The sequence below is a fragment of the Tauraco erythrolophus genome, chromosome 5 (assembly GCF_009769465.1).
Source record: "Tauraco erythrolophus isolate bTauEry1 chromosome 5, bTauEry1.pri, whole genome shotgun sequence".
Taxonomy (NCBI): Eukaryota; Metazoa; Chordata; class Aves; order Musophagiformes; family Musophagidae; genus Tauraco; species Tauraco erythrolophus.
Window position 1 is genome coordinate 34,846,137 of NC_141469.1, and position 20,240 is coordinate 34,866,376.

General features: G+C 39.0%; 1 protein-coding gene across 2 annotated transcripts in view; it reads right to left on the minus strand.

The window, feature by feature from the left end:
- STK32B (serine/threonine kinase 32B) overlaps positions 1–20,240 on the minus strand; it is a 189,760-nt gene that overhangs the window by 21,678 nt on the left and 147,842 nt on the right. For both annotated transcript variants that reach the window (XM_086611681.1, XM_086611682.1), the window contains 5 exons: positions 13,075–13,178; positions 7,956–8,072; positions 6,704–6,829; positions 1,732–1,863; positions 895–959 (listed from right to left, as the gene is read on the minus strand). In XM_086611681.1, coding sequence (XP_086467807.1) covers positions 895–959; positions 1,732–1,863; positions 6,704–6,829; positions 7,956–8,072; positions 13,075–13,178 — 544 coding nt within the window. The remainder of the gene's footprint in view (positions 1–894; positions 960–1,731; positions 1,864–6,703; positions 6,830–7,955; positions 8,073–13,074; positions 13,179–20,240) is intronic.

Here is a 20,240-nt window from a genome sequence, read left to right on the forward strand (position 1 = left end):
CTTGTTTCATACCTGATAATAGTTTTAATATTTAGGTCTGCTGAAATAATTAATGTTGAAATAAACTGATTTATCATAGAATCATAGAAGGGAAGGGACCCTAAAGATCATCTAGTTCCAACCCCCCTGCCATAGGCAGGGAAATCCTCCACTACACCAGGTTGCCCAAAGCCTCATCCAACCTGGCCTTGAACACTTCCCGCGATGGGACATCCACAACTTCTCTGGGCAACCTGGTCCAGTGCCTCACCACCCTCTGAGTGAAAAATTTTGTCCTTATATCTAATCTAAATCTACCCTCTTTCAGTTAAAAGCCATTTCCCCTTGTCCTATCACTACATGCCCTTGTAAAAAGTCCCTCTCCAGCTTTCCTGTAGGTCCCCTTTAAGTACTGGAAGGCTGCAATAAGATCACCCCGGAGCCTTCTCTTCTCCAGGCTGAACAGTCCCAACTCTCACAGCCTGTCATACTTTACCACCTGTTTATGGTGGTAAAGTATGAATAGAGTTTACAAGGCAGAACACTGCAGTTCATAGCATTAATATTTCATGAGTTATCACTTCTCCTGGTTTTGTTCAAGTTGTGAAAAAGCAGCCCCCTGTATTGTATTCCTTTTGCTTAATTGCTAACAGTTTCCCTGGAGAGTGTCGGTGACATTTACCTAATCTCTCTAACATACTTTCACCACAAGCACTTCTGCTTGCTTTCAGAAATGGAAGAACTACAAAACCATCACATTAGAGACTGTAAGAGGAAGAAATCAATGGAAATCCAGCCTTTTAGTCCTTGCTGCTGTGATCATTAATTACTTTTCCTTATACTGGGAGAAAAAAAAATAGTTCTCAAATTAATTTCAGTAGCGAATGCTAAACAGGCATTAAGAAATGCACTTACTTCTCTCTGTTGAATATGATGAATTCTTTCCTAACAGTTTCCAAGCACTGCTGCAGGTGTACGTTCTTTAAAAAACAGCATGAACAGGTTGATTAAAAAAAGACGGAAAATTATAGACAAAAATCACAACAACAGAAACAATACTGAACCAAAAGGCTTATGAATGAGCACTATCAAAATGCATTTTGAACACTCTTCAAAAGTGGGCTGTGATAGCACGATCAATCTTTCTTTTGGAAGATAATCCCACAAAGAATTCCTGAGGATTTTTACTTCTGATAGCTCTAAGAAGAAAAGTTTGCATAAGCATTCAAAATCATTAGGAGCAACAGAGTTTATAAAACCTCACTGAAATGAAATTTCAAGCCTTGAAAATGGTTATTTCTTTATCTTCTCGGAAGCTCAAACTGTTTATACGATGGCTTTTTCTATGTGGGACACATTACTCAAGACAGCAAGAGACAGCTTTAAAACATTTATAAATAACGAGCTTTTCATTGCATACTTTTCATTTTTTGGTACTAGCAGTTGATAATCTTCGTAACTGTCTGTCCATGTGTGGGAAGTGTATTTGCCAACTGACAACACTTTTTTGTGCTTTAAATGAACATCTTTGAGAATCTTAAAAATTATTACAACTTAAACATGCTGTTACTATTTGACTGAAACAAATGGTTGCTTAGCATCTTGCTTTGGAGATGGTTTATGCTATATGTAAAATGACAGACATAGAGGTTGAATCTATTTTCAGAGATGGTAAAACTGAGCTTAACTGAGGTTGTCTATTAAAGAGTGTAAATGAAATGCCACTGACTATAGCCACCGTTCCCAACTTACCAGTGGGCAGGTTTCCTTAGTTCCATCTTTGGATTTGTTTTTGGCAAGTCGCTTTTTCTTTTTGTGGAGAGGCTTAGACTCCAAAATCATTTCTTCAAGTTCAAATGTAGGATCACAGTTCAGTCTTCCTTTCTGGTACAAAAGGATTCAAAGTTACTCTTTGAAGCATCACTCTGGTTTTTTAGTTTGCCTGGCAAGTGTTAACAGCATTAACATCCAGCTTCCCAAACACATCTGTCTTTTTAGGTTTGAAATAATAAGAGAGGTAAAATAAAAAGCATAAAGCAATTATAAAAATCTAGATACTCTTCCTAGTTTTATACAGATGTACTCCTAGAGTAACTACAACTATGTCACCCCAATGAAAGAGCTAAATCTGGCCCAGGGTCTTCATCAGAATACCAATTAGTGCTGTAGAACATAAATAGCAACTGTAATAGTGCAGGACAGACGAGGAGCACGTCTAAGACCTTCTTAAAATCTGATTTTCTGAAAAGTTGCCAGCAGATTCAGTTACTTAGATCCTGTCCATTACAGCAAAGGAAGGAGCAGGCCTTTTTTGGTTAGCAGTGTTAATGTCAAAAAATGGATCTATTATGCTTTTTCTTACCTATTACTTACATTACTTAAATATTCTGGATTCTCTATTTTTATGCTAATTTGTGATGCTTGAACCAAATCTTAAGATTCTTTGTTGTATCAGGAAGTCTTTTTCTAAGTAGGATGATTGGAAACACTATTTCTATATGGTCATTTCCTTCCTTGACTTTTTTCAGGTTCTTGATTCTTTCAGATCTTTTCAGCATAAAAGTTTACAGGAGTGTAGTTTATGCCTTGAGTTGTTTTGTGTGTTTTTTTTTTTTAATTCTATGCATTAGTGCAGTAAAGCCACCTCACGACAACATTTGGGATGAACTGTTCCTCTTCTATTTAAGGATAAGGGCTAGGGTGCTAGGGTATGGCCAGAAAATCTATAGTTGAGCTGAACCCAATACATTTTTTAAAAGTGACTACTTGACATTCTGATTACTGGATCAATGCTTTGCTACTCCTGCAATCAGAATAACATGAGTTTCTTTCTCCCTCTCATTTTCTCCAAGCATTTAAAAAAAAATTGCAAACAATTTCAACCGTATGGTGGAAATTCTTAAAAGAACTTTGTTTTCCTCTGGGGCTTCTGAGAGTTCAATCACACCATTGTCACATCAAGGTGGAAGTACTAACATAAGTCATATATAAATGGCAGATATTATTTAGTAACCAAAGACACTAACCAGTAAAATCACATCAGAAACCACTTGTCTAACTTGCGGTATCCTAGAGTGAAACATTTGATTTAGAAATCACTCTATCATTTTTATTCCTAGAAAAGTTTGTATACTCTAAGTATAATATTAAGCTCTCTGATGGCTTGTCCTGCATGTTATCCAGTCAGAGTTAGTAAATAATTATTTTTTTTATTAATGGAGGTTTGTATCTTTTTTTATTTATTTAAAAATAAATATTTACGTTTGATCAATATTGGTTCCTTTCTTGGCATGTACAGATTTGTTTGAGCATTCAAAAATACATCGCTTTAATTTTGAAGCTTCAAAAATGAAAGCAAATTACATTTAAATAATTTGTTGCTTCCTTTATAAAATATTTAACAATACAAAAAAACTACTAACAATTTATGACTCCAAGCTGAATATAAAGAACCTAGCTAAACCGTAAAGAATCACATGTACTAGTTAAGCAAAAATTATGTTTATGGAATCAAACTACATGGGGAGAAATTTAACATGGGACCTTCCTACCACAGACCTCCCCTGTGCCCTCTTGGCTGCAGAAGGCAGGCAAGCTCCTGACAGTAACGGCAAGCTATCGAAAACTTATACAATTCTGTAGTTACAGAACTCTCCCCAGATCACAGTGTAAGTTGACCTCAATTCCCTCTCACACCCAAAGCCTGAAATCCAAGAAATATTTTGTTGTGTGGCCCGAGGTAATCAGTGAAGGTTTTACTGGGGCAACAATGAAAAGTTCTTGGAAAATACCTGGCCAAACTTGGTTTCCTGAAATTGCAAAGTTTACTACATATAGCAATGTTGTGCTAGGAACCATGTTTTGCCTCTCACCTTCTCACTGTTTTTCCTACCACATCTGATTGGCCAGATGGAACAAGCCCCACAATATCAGTCTCTGTCATGAAGTGTCTGGTAGAGCTTGTAATGGGACTTTCAGATTCGTCTGAGTAGAGAAAGGTAAACTTTTACTTCTATTTCCTTCTAAATATAGAATATTTTTTTTCCAGCAACAAGTGGGAACCAGCCATAATCTTTGAGTTTCTGGATTATTTTGGCTGTTAGCTTTTACTGGCATTATGGTTTTCCTTCTTGTAATTCTTCTTCAATTGCAACACAAGGAAAATGAAAATGTCAAGATATCTTAGGATTTGAATCCTTTTCTCTCTGTGTGTCTTTAACATCACAATTTTCTTTGAGCAAATTAACTCCCTTAAGTCTTATTTCTGTAATGTCTTCTAAAAATAAATTCCTTCCAGAATATGAATGAAGTGAGTCTAAATGTGATAAGCACAGCTGTCTTTGGACACATGTCTATTGGCAGATAGTTCAAAGTATTACAGGAGAACTTCCTCTTTTCACAGTTTCCATCCTGTTCACCACTGTTAACATCAGCCACAATGGTCACTTGGCTAATAGAGCAGTATCAGAGACAGAGGTATCACAATTGCTTTTCAGTAGCAGATTTTCTTGAACCAAGTTGAAGTCCCCTTTCTTGACTTTAAGCCCTAAGACATGTACTTATGTACAATTGGGCTTTGAAGAATCTGGGACTCTCCTGGATCCCTGTGTGTGATGTACTTTTGGGTATGGGGAACTGGATCTCTTTTTCAAAATACAAAGTAGGGTTGTGACATTTCTTGCACCCTGACAGTTGTGAATTAAACTTTCAGGTAGGAGCTGGAGGTCTAAATAATCTGTTGAGTTTTGTCTGAGAAGGAGTCAATCCCCGCCTCTGATATCTCAGAGGGCAGTTATAACATGAAAAAAAAAAAAGTAATAGCAGTCTTCATTCTTCTTGTAGATCCATGCCACCATGGAGAATGGGGTTTACGGTCCACCAGGCTGTGGAGGAACTCCCTTCTGCTGTGCTTTGCTTAGGGTGGCAACCTGAAAGAGTGTAGGGGCAGGGTCTGGCATGACAGAGCAGCTATTCCAGCTGCAGGCACATTGAGTAAGAGGGAAGGAGTCCTGGCCTTGATTTGACAGATATAACATTCACCTCCCAAGCTTTTACCTTGCACCACCATTAAGTTAAAATGCGAAAAGAAGGAATGTCACTCCTGGTGAACTCCTGTCTTTCTCATCACCTGTTGTGCTAGTTACCTCCTGTATACCTTCCTTTCCCCAAGGAAAGCCCTTCCTGCCCATTCACAGCTTTCTTTTCCTGCAGGATGTAGCTTCCAGGAAAGGGTCTGGTCAGATGTCAAGAAGCACAGCAAACACTGCCAGTGTTGTCTTGACAACCCACCTGGCTGCTTTTGCTCCATCAGGCAATATCCTCTCTCCCTCAGCTTCTGCAGGTCTGTCCCCATCAGATCTAGCAAGATGTCTAATGTGCACCTGGATGAGGATAGGGTCTGCTATTTCTCCTTTCTCATCTGTATTCACAGTTGTATTAAAATATATAAACAATCCTTAGTATGCTACAAATGTATTGTTTAACGCAACGTGACTGAATGTGCTGGTTTGGGCTGGGATGGAGTTATTCAGTAGCTAGGATGGGGCTGTGTTTTGGATTTGTGCTGGAAACAGTGTTGATAGCACAGGGATGTTTTTGTTACTGCTGAGCAGTGCTCCCACAGAGCCAGGGCCTTGTCTGCTTCTCACCCCACCCTATCAGTGAGGAGGCTGGGGAGGGGGGATCATGAGTAGTTGGGAGGGGACACTGGGGACAGCTGACCCCAACTGACCAAAGGGACATTCCAAACCATATGACCTCACGCTCAGCATATAAAGCTGGGGTAAGAAGAAGGATGGAGGCGACATTCGGAGTGATGGCATTTGTCTTCCCAAGTCACCATTACATGTGATGGAGCCCTGCTGTCCTGGAGATGGCTGAACACCTGCCTGCCCATGGGAAGTAGTGAATGAATTCCTTGTTTTGCTTTGCTTGTGTGTGTGGCTTTTGCTTTACTTATTAAACTGCCTTTGTCTCAGCCCATGAGTTTTCTCACTTTTACCTTTCCAATTCTCTCTCCCATCCCATGGGGGGAGCATAAGTGAGGGGCTGGGTGGGGCTGAGTTGCCAGATGGGGTTAAACCACAACACTGAACAAAGTGGAGGAACATGATGCCACAACAGTCATTGCTCTTTATGCACGGCCCTCTAATCCATTCAATTTATAAATGATCAAAACAGAAATGTCCTGAAAACACCCACAAAATGGGACCACAGAAAAAAAAGAAACCACCAGATTCCCTCACAGAATCTGAATGTTTTAGTGTACGAAACTGTCATAAAGGAAATAGGTCAGTCTTTTGAAAGAGTATTTCAAAAGTGAAAAAGGAACAGCACACTGGGATGTTAGAAATTCTTGTGAATGTTGTTCAGATGCCTAACTTTCTGAGCAGCAATAATCTTCTCAGTATTCTTTGGCTCAGAGTTAACTGTGACAATCATTTGCTCTAACAGCTGAAATGCAAAGTCTAGAAAATGTTGGGGTTTTTTTTATTTGAAAGACAACAAAAAGTGAACCAAAGTTAATTAGGTTTTGTTGTGATCTAACAAAATGGGCCAAATTTTCTCTTAGCTACGACCGCGTAAATGAAAGCAGAATCCAACGTAAGACATCTGTGAGAAGTAAATCACTGACAAGCACTAAATGCAAGTGTAAACAAGTAAAACAGCAATGATAATTAAAGTCAGAATTTGAAAACACATTTCACCTGGAATATCGACTTACGTTAGGAACAAAGCCTGGGGTCACAGCTTTCTCTAGAACAGCATCCCAGTTGACATCAGCTAGGTATGGGGAGCTTTGGATGTCTGCAAGACTTGAAAGTCGGCACTCTGGGTCCTTTGTGAGCAGCTGTGATGAAGCAAAAGGCATTTTCTAAGGGATTGGGTGCCATCTAAAAGAGTAAATGTATCCTACACATTAATTGTATGATACACAATTTAGAGTAAGAAAATGGCTAGAGAATCCTCTAACAACTCCTAGAAGTCCCAAGCTAACAAAATAAAAGTAATAACTCATAGGATATGAATCTAGTTTAATTGCCACCAGATGGCTGTTGCAGGCATGAAGTATATTAGTATGTGTATTAGTAACGAAAGTCTGTTTACAAATACACAAGAGTCCAAATGACATGAAACATCACAGTTCAATGCCACCCAACAATTTGCATTTCATCTTTAATTTATTGGAAGATATAGTTACACTGAGCATCCTGGCAGCAATTAAAATTAACCACCTCATTGCTCCATCTATCAAAAATAGGTTGCGCATTGCTGCAAAGGAAATTGATCTTCTATTGCTCTATTCACACATTCACAAATATTTCCTGCTCAAATATCAGTCCTGCTGATCTGAAATACCTAAAAGAGACAGATGATCTTTGCAGCATGGCCAGAAAATTAAACCAAGCAAACAACTGGGATTTTAGGAAAAAGGCGAGTTCAAGGGCCGTGATGCATTCAGAAAGAGCGCTGTCTTGTAGCTTACTGACATTTACAGCAAAGTGGCTCGACTTTTGTTATTGCAACTATAGCAACATGGGACTGGGAGATACAGCCCTTTTCATTTCCAAGCATCCTGGCTGGAAACTGTGGCAGAAATTCAGAGGGCAGAGTGGTCCTTCCTTCCCTTTCCAGCATGTACCACCAGGATTGGAGAGAATGGGGCCAGGGCATAGAGTGGGGATTATTGGTCCCCAAAGTTTTGCTATCACTAGTGAATCAGTTTTAAAGTAAAGTACTAGATTTCTATTTCTTTGAGGCCATTAAAAGCCTGAGTCTAAGCCTAAGAATAATCCAGCTTCTCAAGAGAAAATACTGCACCACTCACATTCAGAAAAGTCTAGGAATAAGCACTGCTTTCTTACCCTTGGAATTTTGGCTACCTAATGTGTGTGCTTGCCTGATGCATCTGCACTGTTGGAAGGGCTTCTGGAAGAGGAGAGAAGAGAGGACAGAAGGTGTTTGTGCTTTCTTACCTTTTTCAGTAGCGCTATCATGCCCTTGCACCATGCAGATGAGTAGTGAACTCTTTCTATCTTGAACATGTTGAGTATCTCATCAATGGGAGTGGCTGAATGAATTTCATAAGGCCTCTGTGATAAAGTTAAATCAATATCAAGTCAGCAAGAAGGGCTAAAAGAGTGCAGACAATTCACATTTTCCTGAGCTCAGTACTGTTTATACTACAAATATCTAAAACAGCAAAACATGTTATAACAATTTTGAGGCTAGTCCTTCTTTGTGTGTGTGCTTTTCTTTGGTTCTAATGAATGCAATTACTCACAGATGCTCTTCCTCTGCAAATTTTTATCTCATGAAAAGAAGCATCAGTTCAAATGAGATGGCTGAATAATTTTGTTCCTGGGGCATTCTATGTGAAATGTGGATAATTTACTATTTTTCTCCTGTAGTACTAAAATATTCTAGTGATCTAAACCGACAAAATGGAAAAGTAGCGGCTGAAGAGAACTTTGTGATCCTGAGTTTACTGAGTAGTAGACAGAGAAATTAAAAAATGCTTACAAAAATCTGTGTAAGAACCACAGTAAAAACATAGACTCCAAATCTCAATCCTTCTCCTTCGCCGTTTTTGAAATCTAAAATTAACTCATTACATGGACCTACGGATTATACAGACTTCCTGTGTTTGTAGTGCCTAAATTCTTCTGTAGGTGAGAAAGTCCCAGGCTTCACAGTGCTTCGTTCATGAAGATCACTGTGATTTATCTTTTATTACATATAGTATTTGGAAAGGAAAGTACTATATATAATTTATATTCCTATTAATTATTGCGCACATATTTTTTAAGGACTTTATGAAGCAAGTTGTTAGAATGATACCCTATGTTGATGTATTTTTTTAGACAAGAATAGAGTGTGGATTGCTTGTGAATTAAGTTGCACCCAGCAGGTGACAAATATGTGATATGTGATGTGAGATCTGCAGCCAAATGTCATCATAGCAGCAATGTGCAAATTGATGAATATAATTCATAGACAACATAGAGTTACCTTCTGAGACAATATCCTCAACAGCAAAGGGCACATGCACATTGCCTTCACTAAGAACTGAATCATCCCTTGAATTTTGCTAGTGTGTACTGGCACAAGATTATAAGAATATTTCTGGGTGTTATTTATGTAATCTAATAGTGAATTAGAGCCACTCTTCATAAAGGCCCAGAAAATATTCTTATTTTGAGAATATTCGTGCACGTTTAACTTTGAACATGTGTATGAAATGAAGTCCATTCCAAGGCACTGGGATGGTCTAAAAATAAATCCAAGGATTGCTTAAATCTTTTTGCTTTGATTCACATTCAGTTAGTCTGTTGTCATTTAGTTATATCATGTCCATATGAATTCAACAGGACTTAAATGCATGCTCTGAATATGTAATTTTCTTGAATCAGGTTCAAAATTATCATTTGAAACAGTCTGTCATATGCTTTTCTCTACCTGTGGTAATGCTGCCATGAAACAGCTATTATAAATGAAAGGTTAACGTTCTGTCTGTTGTCAAGAAGTAACCTACTGCTGATTTAGACTTGATATAATGATGTGACCAATATTATCATTGACCCAGAATTTACACCAATTGTTGGAAATAGTGATTTAGCTCTAAAAATAACAACTTTAAGGAATAATGAATTTTTGAAAGAAGTAAAAGTGAGAATAAAAATAAGGAAGTTTTCTGTCAAAGATGTTTCTGCACATGCCTTTTTCCTCACTGGAAAAATATTTAGAAAACTTACCTTATTTTAAAGTTTGTTAGCATTCTGCAGTCTTACCTGATTTTTTGAGATTTGCAAAGATTTTTAGTGTTGTTCTTTGTTAATTCGAACTATAAATACTCAAAGAAATGGCCATTATAAGTTTGGTCTTTTGAGTTCTTTCACACCTATGTGTCTCATGTTTTTCAGCTATTTAATCCACTTGAGGGTCAGATCTCTTCTGTTTTATTTTGTGAAAAAGGAAAAAAATCTGGTTTGCTTTTGCTCATGATGTTTTACCAAAATTCTTTGTAAATTGTTCACATCACAGTGAAAGTCAGAGTTCAAGAATGCCACCTACTACCTCTTCCTTTCACCTTACCTTTCTTGAGGGCACAGTATAAACAGTTATAATATTTTGGCAGTTGTCTATAGCTAAGGAACAGATTGACGTGTCGTGGTTTGTGTCATGCAGTTTAATTTCATGGACTTTGGGAAAAGATCAACATTTGGTGCAAAGCTTCAGAAATTTACTCTTTTGGTTGTTAGGTCTTTTACTAGCAATTGGCTAAGGAGAAAAACGTGCCTGCAACATATTGAGAAACGCTAGTGCTACTGTGGATAACCAAAAAATGGTCCAGACAACTCTGTACTGGATGCAACCTACTCCTGTAGCCACAGCCCTGTTTCCAGCAGAGTATTGTGTTGGCCGCCTGGCAGTAGAGAGGAAGGCAGGAGAATGGCTGCAATGCCTTGAGCACCCTGAGCCTCCTCTGAGGACTCTTTCATCTGATAACAGTAGAGGCAAATAAAAACAAAACTCCAGCTGAAAAAGAAGCAACTCATTTTTACTTAGCTCCTCTTGAATTCAGGCAGGCGGTGTCATATGCTATGCACAGCTCAGAGGCGGAAAATCATAGAATCATAGAATGGTTTGGGTTGGAAGGGACCTTAAAGATCATCTAGCTCTAACCCCCCCTGCCACAGGCAGGGACACCTTCCACTAGACCAGGCTGCTCAAAGCCTCATCCAACCTGGCCTTGAACACCTCAAGGTATGGGGCATCCACAACTCCTCTGGGCAACCTGTTCCTGTGTTTCACCACCCTCTGAGTAAAAAATTTCTTCCTTGTGTCTAATCGAAATCTACCCTCTTTCCATCTAAAGTAATTACCCCTTGTCCTATCACTACACACGCTTGTCAAAAGTCCCTCTCCAGCTTTCTTGCAGGCCCCTTTAGGTACTGGAAGGCTACTGATCACCCCAATCACCTAATGATTGAAAATTTTTAATGCTCCTCATTTCTAATGCTCCTTCCTTCCTTCCCTCCTGCCTTCCCCATGCACTAGCATGGACCATGGTCCGACTGCAGAAGGTCGTGTCTTCGGGTGGCTCTGCCCAGTGCAACACCCTCCTCTTCCCCCAGGGCTGCCGCAGCAGAGGGGTGGGCTGCGCCTAGCGCCCACTCCTCTGCTCTGTGGCCATGGGGCTCTCTTCTCACCGCTAAACGAAGTGCTGTGGAAGCGTGGAGGAGGAGGGGACTGCCTGCCTGCAGGTTTTGCTTGCAGCCTTGTAGGCGCAAGCTGCTTCTTTGCAGCCATCTGCACAGAGTTGCTGCAGCAGATGGAGCTTTGAAGCTCGCGGTTGTTGCAGACAGCAACCTGCCTTGGGTTGAGCGTGTTTCCTCAACCCATCGCTACTTCTCTCGTCATCACTCCTGTCAGTTTAGGCCTTTCCTAGACTAGAAAAATTTAGAAATACAGGTCAGGAAAAAAATACACCTTTTCCTAGTCCATACAAAGGTGAGGGCTGCCAAGTCACCCTCTGCCTTGCTGGGTGGGCAAGAGCTGCTCTTCAGGGGAAAACAAGCAGCTGGTTTGGTTGACTGGAGCATGAACAGATGGCAATGCTTTATTTAAAAAAAAAGTTGATTTAGTCTCAGCTTTGCTTTGTCTGTAGGCAGACAGACTTATTCAGAAAAGACTGTACGGATCCTGGCAAATGGATACCATTCTATATAATTTTAATTTATTAAAGTGACTAGATACATTTTGTGATTAGTCTTGGGAGTTCAGCTTTCCTTACACAATCATTGATTGTGCTGCTTTCTTGGAGACACTCGTTGTGAAAGGATTTATATAAAACCAGTAGGATGTTATTTTAATTTATTATATGTGCAGTTAGTACTACCATCTGTGACTAGGGTTGAGATTGTATTATGCTTGTCACTGCCAGACTTAAAAAGTTCAAGTTAAAATTTTCCATCCTGGGAAGAGTATCAGCTTAAAACTCAGTAATTTTTGAGAATAATGACAGAAAAAAATTGTGAAGACTTTTTTTTCTTTTAGAAAACTTTTAATGCTCCTATGCTTTGAGAGCAGAGACTGAGATTTAGCATGGGAGAGATTTTTATGTTAGGAGCACAACCTTTGCCATTTCTATGAAAATACAAAATAGATTTCCCAACTCCTAGGCCTTTGAAAAATGTAGCTTCTGGTTGAAGTAACAACATGCAGACACCCTGAAGTGTAGTTTTCTGTCTACAAATGGGAATAATAATTGTTCTTTATTTTTAATTTCCTTTGTCTATCATCCTACATGAAACTGAGATCTTTGTGGGATGGGTTGTCTCACATTACAAAGTGCCCAGCAGGACAGGGTAGCGATACTGTGTTAATGTCATATCATAACGAATACTGCTCCTTCCTTAAACACAGCATCCTGCAATGCAATAGATTCTCTTTCCAAAATAGGAACAAAAAATTCAAAAAACCCCAGCTACTTTAGCTACGTCATTATTTTGAAATATTATCTGAATTACTGTTTTCCATAGGGAATAGCATATATTCAAGCAACCAACTTCAATCCTTTGAACCAAAATGGAAAAAAAATTCCATTATTTCTGTGATATTTGACCATACTCAGGAAGACTTTTCATTAAGCTTATTCACATAATTGATTAGATAAGTAACAAGTGCACTGGCAGATAAGCATTTTCTGTAGTTGTGCCAAGCATCTTAGGGTATTACATTAGCTCTCTTAAGGTATTAGCCAAGAGAATCAAAGATATAATAAAGCCTGAAGTAGCTGAATTTTTATTTGAAAAAAAACCCCATTGTTTCCAATTCAGCATTGTGGAGAAGCCATTAAAACATTAGGCCTTTCCTTAGCCAAACAGGCAAACATTCATAATGTAATTGAAAATGGGGAGAAACTTTCCCAAGAATGTTTCCAGCTGTGAAAGACCCAGGAAAGGACTCCTGACTTGAACCGTAGCCTCATCCACTCAAGTTTTATCATGAAGGGTGCACTCAGGGGCACTGCAAACTCTGAGACTTCTGTTAGTCAATGTGATAAATAACAACAAATTCCATCATTCTTACCCAACCCCTCAGTAATTCATATGCTGTAATTCCTAGTGACCACCAGTCTACTGGGTACGAGTATCCTGGACCTCCATCCATAAAGGCCTGGAACACTTCCGGAGCTAAAACGATAAATCAAATCAAGCAAAAAGCATTATATTAAGGTTAGACTATGGATCATTAATGTTGACAGCTGAAAAATGAATAAGGACACAATTAACTGGATTTAAATACGTTTGTTAGTGTAGCATTTTTAGAATGCAGTTTCAGTGCCTTGGTTTGCTGGCAACAAATGACCTTCACTGGTCAGGGATTTTCAGAAGTCAATAATTTTGTATGTTAATTATTACCTCGTCCATTTAAGTTTTATGTATATGTAAATAAAAACAAGTAATAGGAGGGGAATTCCTGAACTAAAGTATGATTCAGAATATTTAGGGTGGTGCAAACATTTTATGGGACAAATGTCTGCAAGGCGATTCTTTGTGATTAATGGAGGTGTTGAACATAGTAAATCTCAGCCTTATTCTTGATAGGATCAATCAGGCAGAATTTAAAGGTACTCAACACAGGATTAAATGCAAATCCTGACACTGATTGTATGCTGTGAGAAACTCTGTCATGACTGGAAATAATCACACCGTCAATAAAGTAATGAATTACATAAAAATAACGTTCCTAGTGGAAAAAAAAAAGATCTTTTCAAAATAAGGATCCAGTTGGCTGATTTTAGCAAGAAAAACATTCTAAATAATGCCACTGTAGCTTCTTCAGAAAATCATACATAAATAAGAGAGGATATGAAATGAAATGAGAAGTCAATCAGGCTTTTCTAATTATTTTACAGCAGAATCTCAGTACACTTTGTGAAAGCAACACTTTCCCTGCGGATTTTTGAAACACTACCACCAACCGTAACATCATGCTAGATTGAAATCACCATGTGAGCCATTTTGGTCCATGAGACTGAGTCTAATGTACTGCATTACCACCTGATTACCATCGCATCACTTTCTAATGGGCATACTGCAATGAATAACGTGATCTGGTCACACTTACTTCTGACTGGCAGGTTGGCATTTGACTATGTATGGCATTTAAAGTAGCACCTTTAATTAAAGGAAAGGCATTCCTTTCAGGGAAGTTTTTTCAGTCTTTGCATTATGGATGGCATCCTAACAATTTACACCTCCAGACCTGACATCAGAAACTCTTGAAGAACCAAACCTAATAGAAGATTTTGGCATCCATGGATTTGATACGGCAAAACCCTAATCCGTAAAATAAAAAACAATGAATGAACAAATGAAAGTTGTCCTATACTCTTTGCCCAGCAGGACCATCTCTAAATAAGTTTGGTAGAACTGCGGACATCTAAATAAACCTTTTTTCTGGAATACGTGTGTTTGGAGAATAGCTGACCAGTGCATTTTCGGCATAGATAAGCTTGTGCTGTGATCCAGTATGGCATAAATCAACAATGCCATAAAACACATCGCACTGAGTTAGCTCTGTCTCACCTCCAGACAATATAGGTTCACTTAGCATGCTACATCTTCAGAAGTACTTCAGATCTTGTTTTCGTGCCGATGGGAATCTGTGTAGTTACAACTTACATGTGTGCGGTCTATCACAGATAGATGCTAAGAGGGTAGGCAGGATTTTTGTGTTACTTGGGTGGATCAATGCACATAAATTGCTCATTGGGCACCAATGTCATATTTTGAATGTCACCGGAGGCACCTTGTAGTGAAGGTTTGCTTTATTTATCCACATTTGTTAAGGTTTTTGCACACCGTGCCTAGATGATATATGATATCTCATTACAGAAAATAGCCTTTTTGGCCTTTTTACTGAGCTATATAGGTATAATATTGGTTTCACTCTTTCTTTTATAGCTTTAACATTGTAATAATGTGGCGGATCACTATCTGATTTCTGTGAGGTAGAGAAGAAAGTACTTTATTGATGTAACCTACAACATTCACAGAATGGTGCAGCTGTTTTGCTAATTCAATGAGAGTTACCCACATTTATTTTATTGGCTTGTTCTAAAAGCTGCAAGGTCAACTCATCCCACATTAGGTAGATCAACAGAAAATGCTTTCTTTGGCCCACTGGCCCTAGTGATTTGAAACCCTGTTTTCTCACCATAAGCTGATGGCATCCTTAGGTTAGGCTCCTGATTTTTAAAGCAGATAGCCACTTTTCCCCTGTTTTAGCAGCACTATTTGCAGTCCAGCCAGATTGCCTCTCTGCATTCAGTCAGCTCCAGTGAAGTGGCTGTAGGCACCCACTTTGCAAGATGAGGAGGGACTGACAGAATGTGCGATATGCTTTACAGGTTTTTTGTCAGGGTGAAATCTCAACCCTACTGAAGGCAAAAGACCTTCCCCAATTTTGGTAAGGTTGTTAAATACGAATCTCACACTAACCTTGTGCTTCATGTCTCTAAAAGCCTTTTTGAACTGAGACATTAGGTGCAAATGAAAGCCTCCAGCTTGTGTGGCTGCTTTCTGGGGTTTGGCTGCTCATTCAGAAACAGAGCACAATTTTACAAAAAGAAAGCAGAAACCTCCAGGTGATGGGGTTAGTCAAGCTCTAAAGAACTAGAGCTGTGAAATACAGAACATACCATTAGGTTTTGCTGTGAGAAATAACTATGCCAGAAGAAACAATTCTGAGTGTAAACTGTCTAGGATAAAAGCAAATAAAAAAATAAAAGGAAAGTTAAAACTTGTTATTGAAATAGACTGTCTGTAATCTTTTAAAATTTGAATTTGATCTCAGGTACAGCTTGGACAGCCATCCTGCAGTCTGCTGAGGGTAGATCCTTCCAAAGGATGGTAAGATTTGAGCTTGGCAGCTTGGAACAAGGGCAACAGCTCTGCTGTGTGCACCCTTTCTGCACACATCCTCTCTTATCATAACAGATTCCGGATGAGAAGAATGCTTACCTCTTTTACCCTTGTGCATCTACCTAAATGCAAGGATTCTGCCTGGAAAAGTTCATTCACGTGAACAAAAGTGAGAAAGTGCATGTAAGAATTGGAGTTTCAGATTTTTCCTCCAGCAAGTTCTACTGCACAAAGGCTTTTCAGGAAAATATGTGGTTTTAACACTGAGTCCGATCCTGCAGATTCTTTTGGCCAAGGGCTGTAGTTACTGTCACATACAGTCAGAGTGAAGGCAGCAGAAGTTTGCATGGTGGAAGCACAGCTCTCAAAGAGTGAAGGAAAACCTGTCACTCAAAGTACAGGGACTTCTGAAAGTTTGGTCTCAGAAGTAATGCAGTCTTTTGGTCTGGGGAATTACTCTTCACGTGTGGCAGAGGTGTGATCCACCACCTCTCATGCAAGGCTTTGGTAACTACAAAGACAGAGCATTTCAAAACTAATGTCATTCCGAGCTGGGGTATCTGTGCTATTTTTAACAGGGCAAGCAATAAAATCAGAAATATTTCTGTGGTTTGTATGATAGTGAGTAAATGCACATATTTAACTGCTGCGAATTGCCAAGCTAAAAATCCTAAGATTATTTTTTTCTTTTCTACATCTATATTTTTCTCTTAATAATATACTTTCATGCTTTCACTGTTTATCTGCTTTGCTCTTATGAAAAACGACATAACGTGAACCCACCTTTACACTGCATTGTGTGCATTGTGTGCCTCAGTGCATTCCTTCTTTGTGCCTAATACGTTTTTCCAGTTAAGGTTTTTTTTCCAACTCAAAATAAATCTTCTTCAGAGCTCTGTCTTTTGATGCTTTTGCACTATATCTTTCTAGTAATACCATATCATTGCAGACTGTTTCTGTACCAAGATGAAGATTCCAATGAAGTAAATAAAGGGTTATTTTGCTTTAAAGTAAAACCATTCTGGAGAATGGCTAAAAAGAATTGAACATGAAAGCAAGTCTGGAGAGTCTGCATCCATCTCAGAAGCAGTGGCTTCCTGTGTGGGTTTAGCCATACTTTGAGCTCCAAATAATTTTGTGAAATAGGGAGTAATTTCTGAAAATCTATTCATATATATAACTACCTACTGCAATTGTCACAAAAGTCAGATGATCTACACTGTAAATGATGTACAGGATATATCTCATGTTGAATGCATATTTCCCTAAAGATCTGTGAAAAAATGAAGTACAAAGCTGAAATTTTGCTTAACTGGTTGGTAATTCTGTAGCCTATTTGTGGAAAATTATCAGTGTCTAACAATATGATTCATGAGCTTGAAATAAAAGAGACTACCAATGTAAATGCAAACAACACTGAACCCAATTGTCACTATTTTTTCCTACTGTAAAAAAGCATTTTTCACATGTGATAAAATGCTTCGAAGTAGAGTTTCTAAAAATCTGCTGAGTATTCACAGGTATCACTTAACTCCATAGCTAAACTATAAATGCTCCAGGTTTCTGAAATTCGGAAATTCAGGCCATTTTAATTTTGTGCCCAATGGTGAGTTTGAAAAGGCTGTCCATGATAAAATAGTCTATTTGAGGTCTATCACTTAGAATGATTGGCACAAATAATAGCTGTTATTATTTTTGATGGAGCAAGCATACTGGTTCAATCATAAAGATAATTCATCAGACAATCATAAAATGAAGAGTTTGGAGGGGCTCTGATACAAATTCTAAATAACACAATATGGCATTTTTTTTCTGATGAACTGATTTAAGTTTCATTTCCTTAGCAAGAAGCTAATCAAAGAGCGCCTGGTGTACTTGCCTACCACTACCCGGGAGACTACCGAGTGTTGATTAAGAAGCTTACGGAGCTGTTACTTACTCTGAAGGATTGCCAACTTCCATAGGCTGCTTTGAAACTTCACAAAATTGGTGAGAGGCAAAGCACCGTGAGATGAATGCATTAGATTATTCTTCAAGTGGCCTTTACTACATACTAACAAATCAGTATATTTAAGAAGTAACTTGCAAGTGAGTCTTGCGAGATCGATTAGCTGTAAGGAGCTGATTGTTCATGCATAGCTAAACGCTGCCAACGAGAGCAGGTCATTAACTCCTTCGAAATGCCCTGTGTAGGGGCATGTCTGTAAGGGAAATGTCTGTAAGGGAAATCAGAGGTTTGTGGTGAATGCCAGGGGCTGCAAAGCAGTCTACTCTGCCAGTCAGGTACCAAAACACACCTCAGTGGCATGGGTTTTATTGTAATACCTGAGACTGCATAGATAGGAAAATACATTTCAGTGTCATTAACTGAAGTTCAGCATGATATCAGGCTGCCAGATATCATTCTCCTTCCTCATATTAGTCCCTGATCTTGCAAAAACAACAAAAAAAGAATACATATACACACACATATATAAATGGATATATACACATATATACAACGCACACAGCATAAATGATATTTTGCTTGACTAGCACAGGATAAGCTGTTAAAAGCTCAGACCTTTTCAAATTTTAAATGTGTGAATGACTTGGTGTATATTACACATTCATAATTTCAGCTTGCTGAATCAGGCTTAATGGATGGCAGACTGAGCTGGATAAAAAAATGAACTTGATTTTGGAAAAAATATTCCAAGAATCATAGAATCATAGAATGGTTTGGGTTGGAAGGGACCTCAAAGATCATCTAGTTCCAAGCCCCCTGCCATGGGCAGGGAAACCCTCCACTACACCAGGTTGCCCAAAGCCTCATCCAACCTGGCCTTCAACACCTCCAGGGATGGGGCATCTAAAACTTCTCTGGGCAGGGACTTGGACTGAGAACCTTGGACTGAGACGTTCAGTGAAATATTAACTGCTTTCTCAGTATTGTGAAGAGAAAATATTAATTTTCACTTTTCTCTAAAAAGTAAATTCAAAGGTCGGTAGCTCTTCTAGGTCATGGTTTAAACAGAAAACAGAAATCAAACTACAGTGATGACAAGTGATCTTCTATTTAGAGGAGATGCTGTTTTAAGAGCAAAATGAAAGAAAACAAATTCCCTCTCTCTGAACGTAAACGCGGACTTAGTAAACTATCAATTTACCTCCTAGTGTTTACTTTCTCATGTGCTAAAAGGGTCTAAATTATAACACACTGCTTTCTGACTCAGAGCTTTAAAATAGCCGTCTGCTAACTTCTATTGTATAAGGCAAAGTGCTGCTTAAACCTCAACCATGCTGGGCTGGCAATTTTCTAGTGTGAGGTGTAGACTTGTTACTGCAGCGTAACTGATTTTGTACCATTATTCACATAATACACCTCAATAGTTTCGATACTCATATTTAATTCAATTATTCAATCAAAGTAAATATTTTAGATACCATTACCTGCATATAGACACTGCATTTAGAATGCCTTATTGGTTTGCCATATGGCTATACGACCTGTCCTGCCCTTACTCAGAGTGCTGTCCTCATAAAACCTGCCTTAATCACTGAATCAAGCGATGCAAGTTCTTGCCCTTGCATTTGCACAGAGAAGCCTTCAGTGATTGAACGTCTGGATTGACCTTGAGTTGCTCGCCCCATTGAAAGAAAGCCCAGCAGCAATGAACGTGTCACGGTCTCTTACTACTGAATATGAAATTATACAGAAACACCTTCCTTACTCCATCCAAAAACTCACTGTGGGAGCAGTGCCAGTTTTTCTAGCAACTTGTCGAAGCAATTAAGTTCAAAAATACCCATTTGCTATTTGGAAGTTCGGCTCAGTGCATAGACAGCAGCTGTTCTACCCCAGTACATAAAACAAACTGGTCTGGATCACTGGGGAGTCTCAGGGCAGACTGTGCCCCTGGCACATTGGAAGGGCTGTCAGGTGCAACCTCCTCACCGACAGACACCTGACCACATTAGCAAACAGCTTTGCCTCAGTTTACACATGCAAAAACCTGGGAGGGATGCACGGCTGGACCAAAGAGCAGGAGTTATCCAGGGGACAGAAATGCCTCGCTGGACTACTGGAAGTCCTCGCTTGTTGCCCTGTCTCTCACCTCTGCTGCAGTTCTCTTCCCCCTCAGATCTGCCTGCGGAGCTCTGTATCGGATCAGGAGATTTCAGGCAGGTTAAAAAAAAATAATAAAAAATAAAACAACAGATCAAAACTAGCACTTGAATTCAGTGTGGTTTTTCTTTTGACTGAAATAGTCAAAGAGCTGATTATATAAGCAGTTTCGCTGGAAGATCTCATAGGACAGTAGGGGGTCAGACAGCACAGAGAGG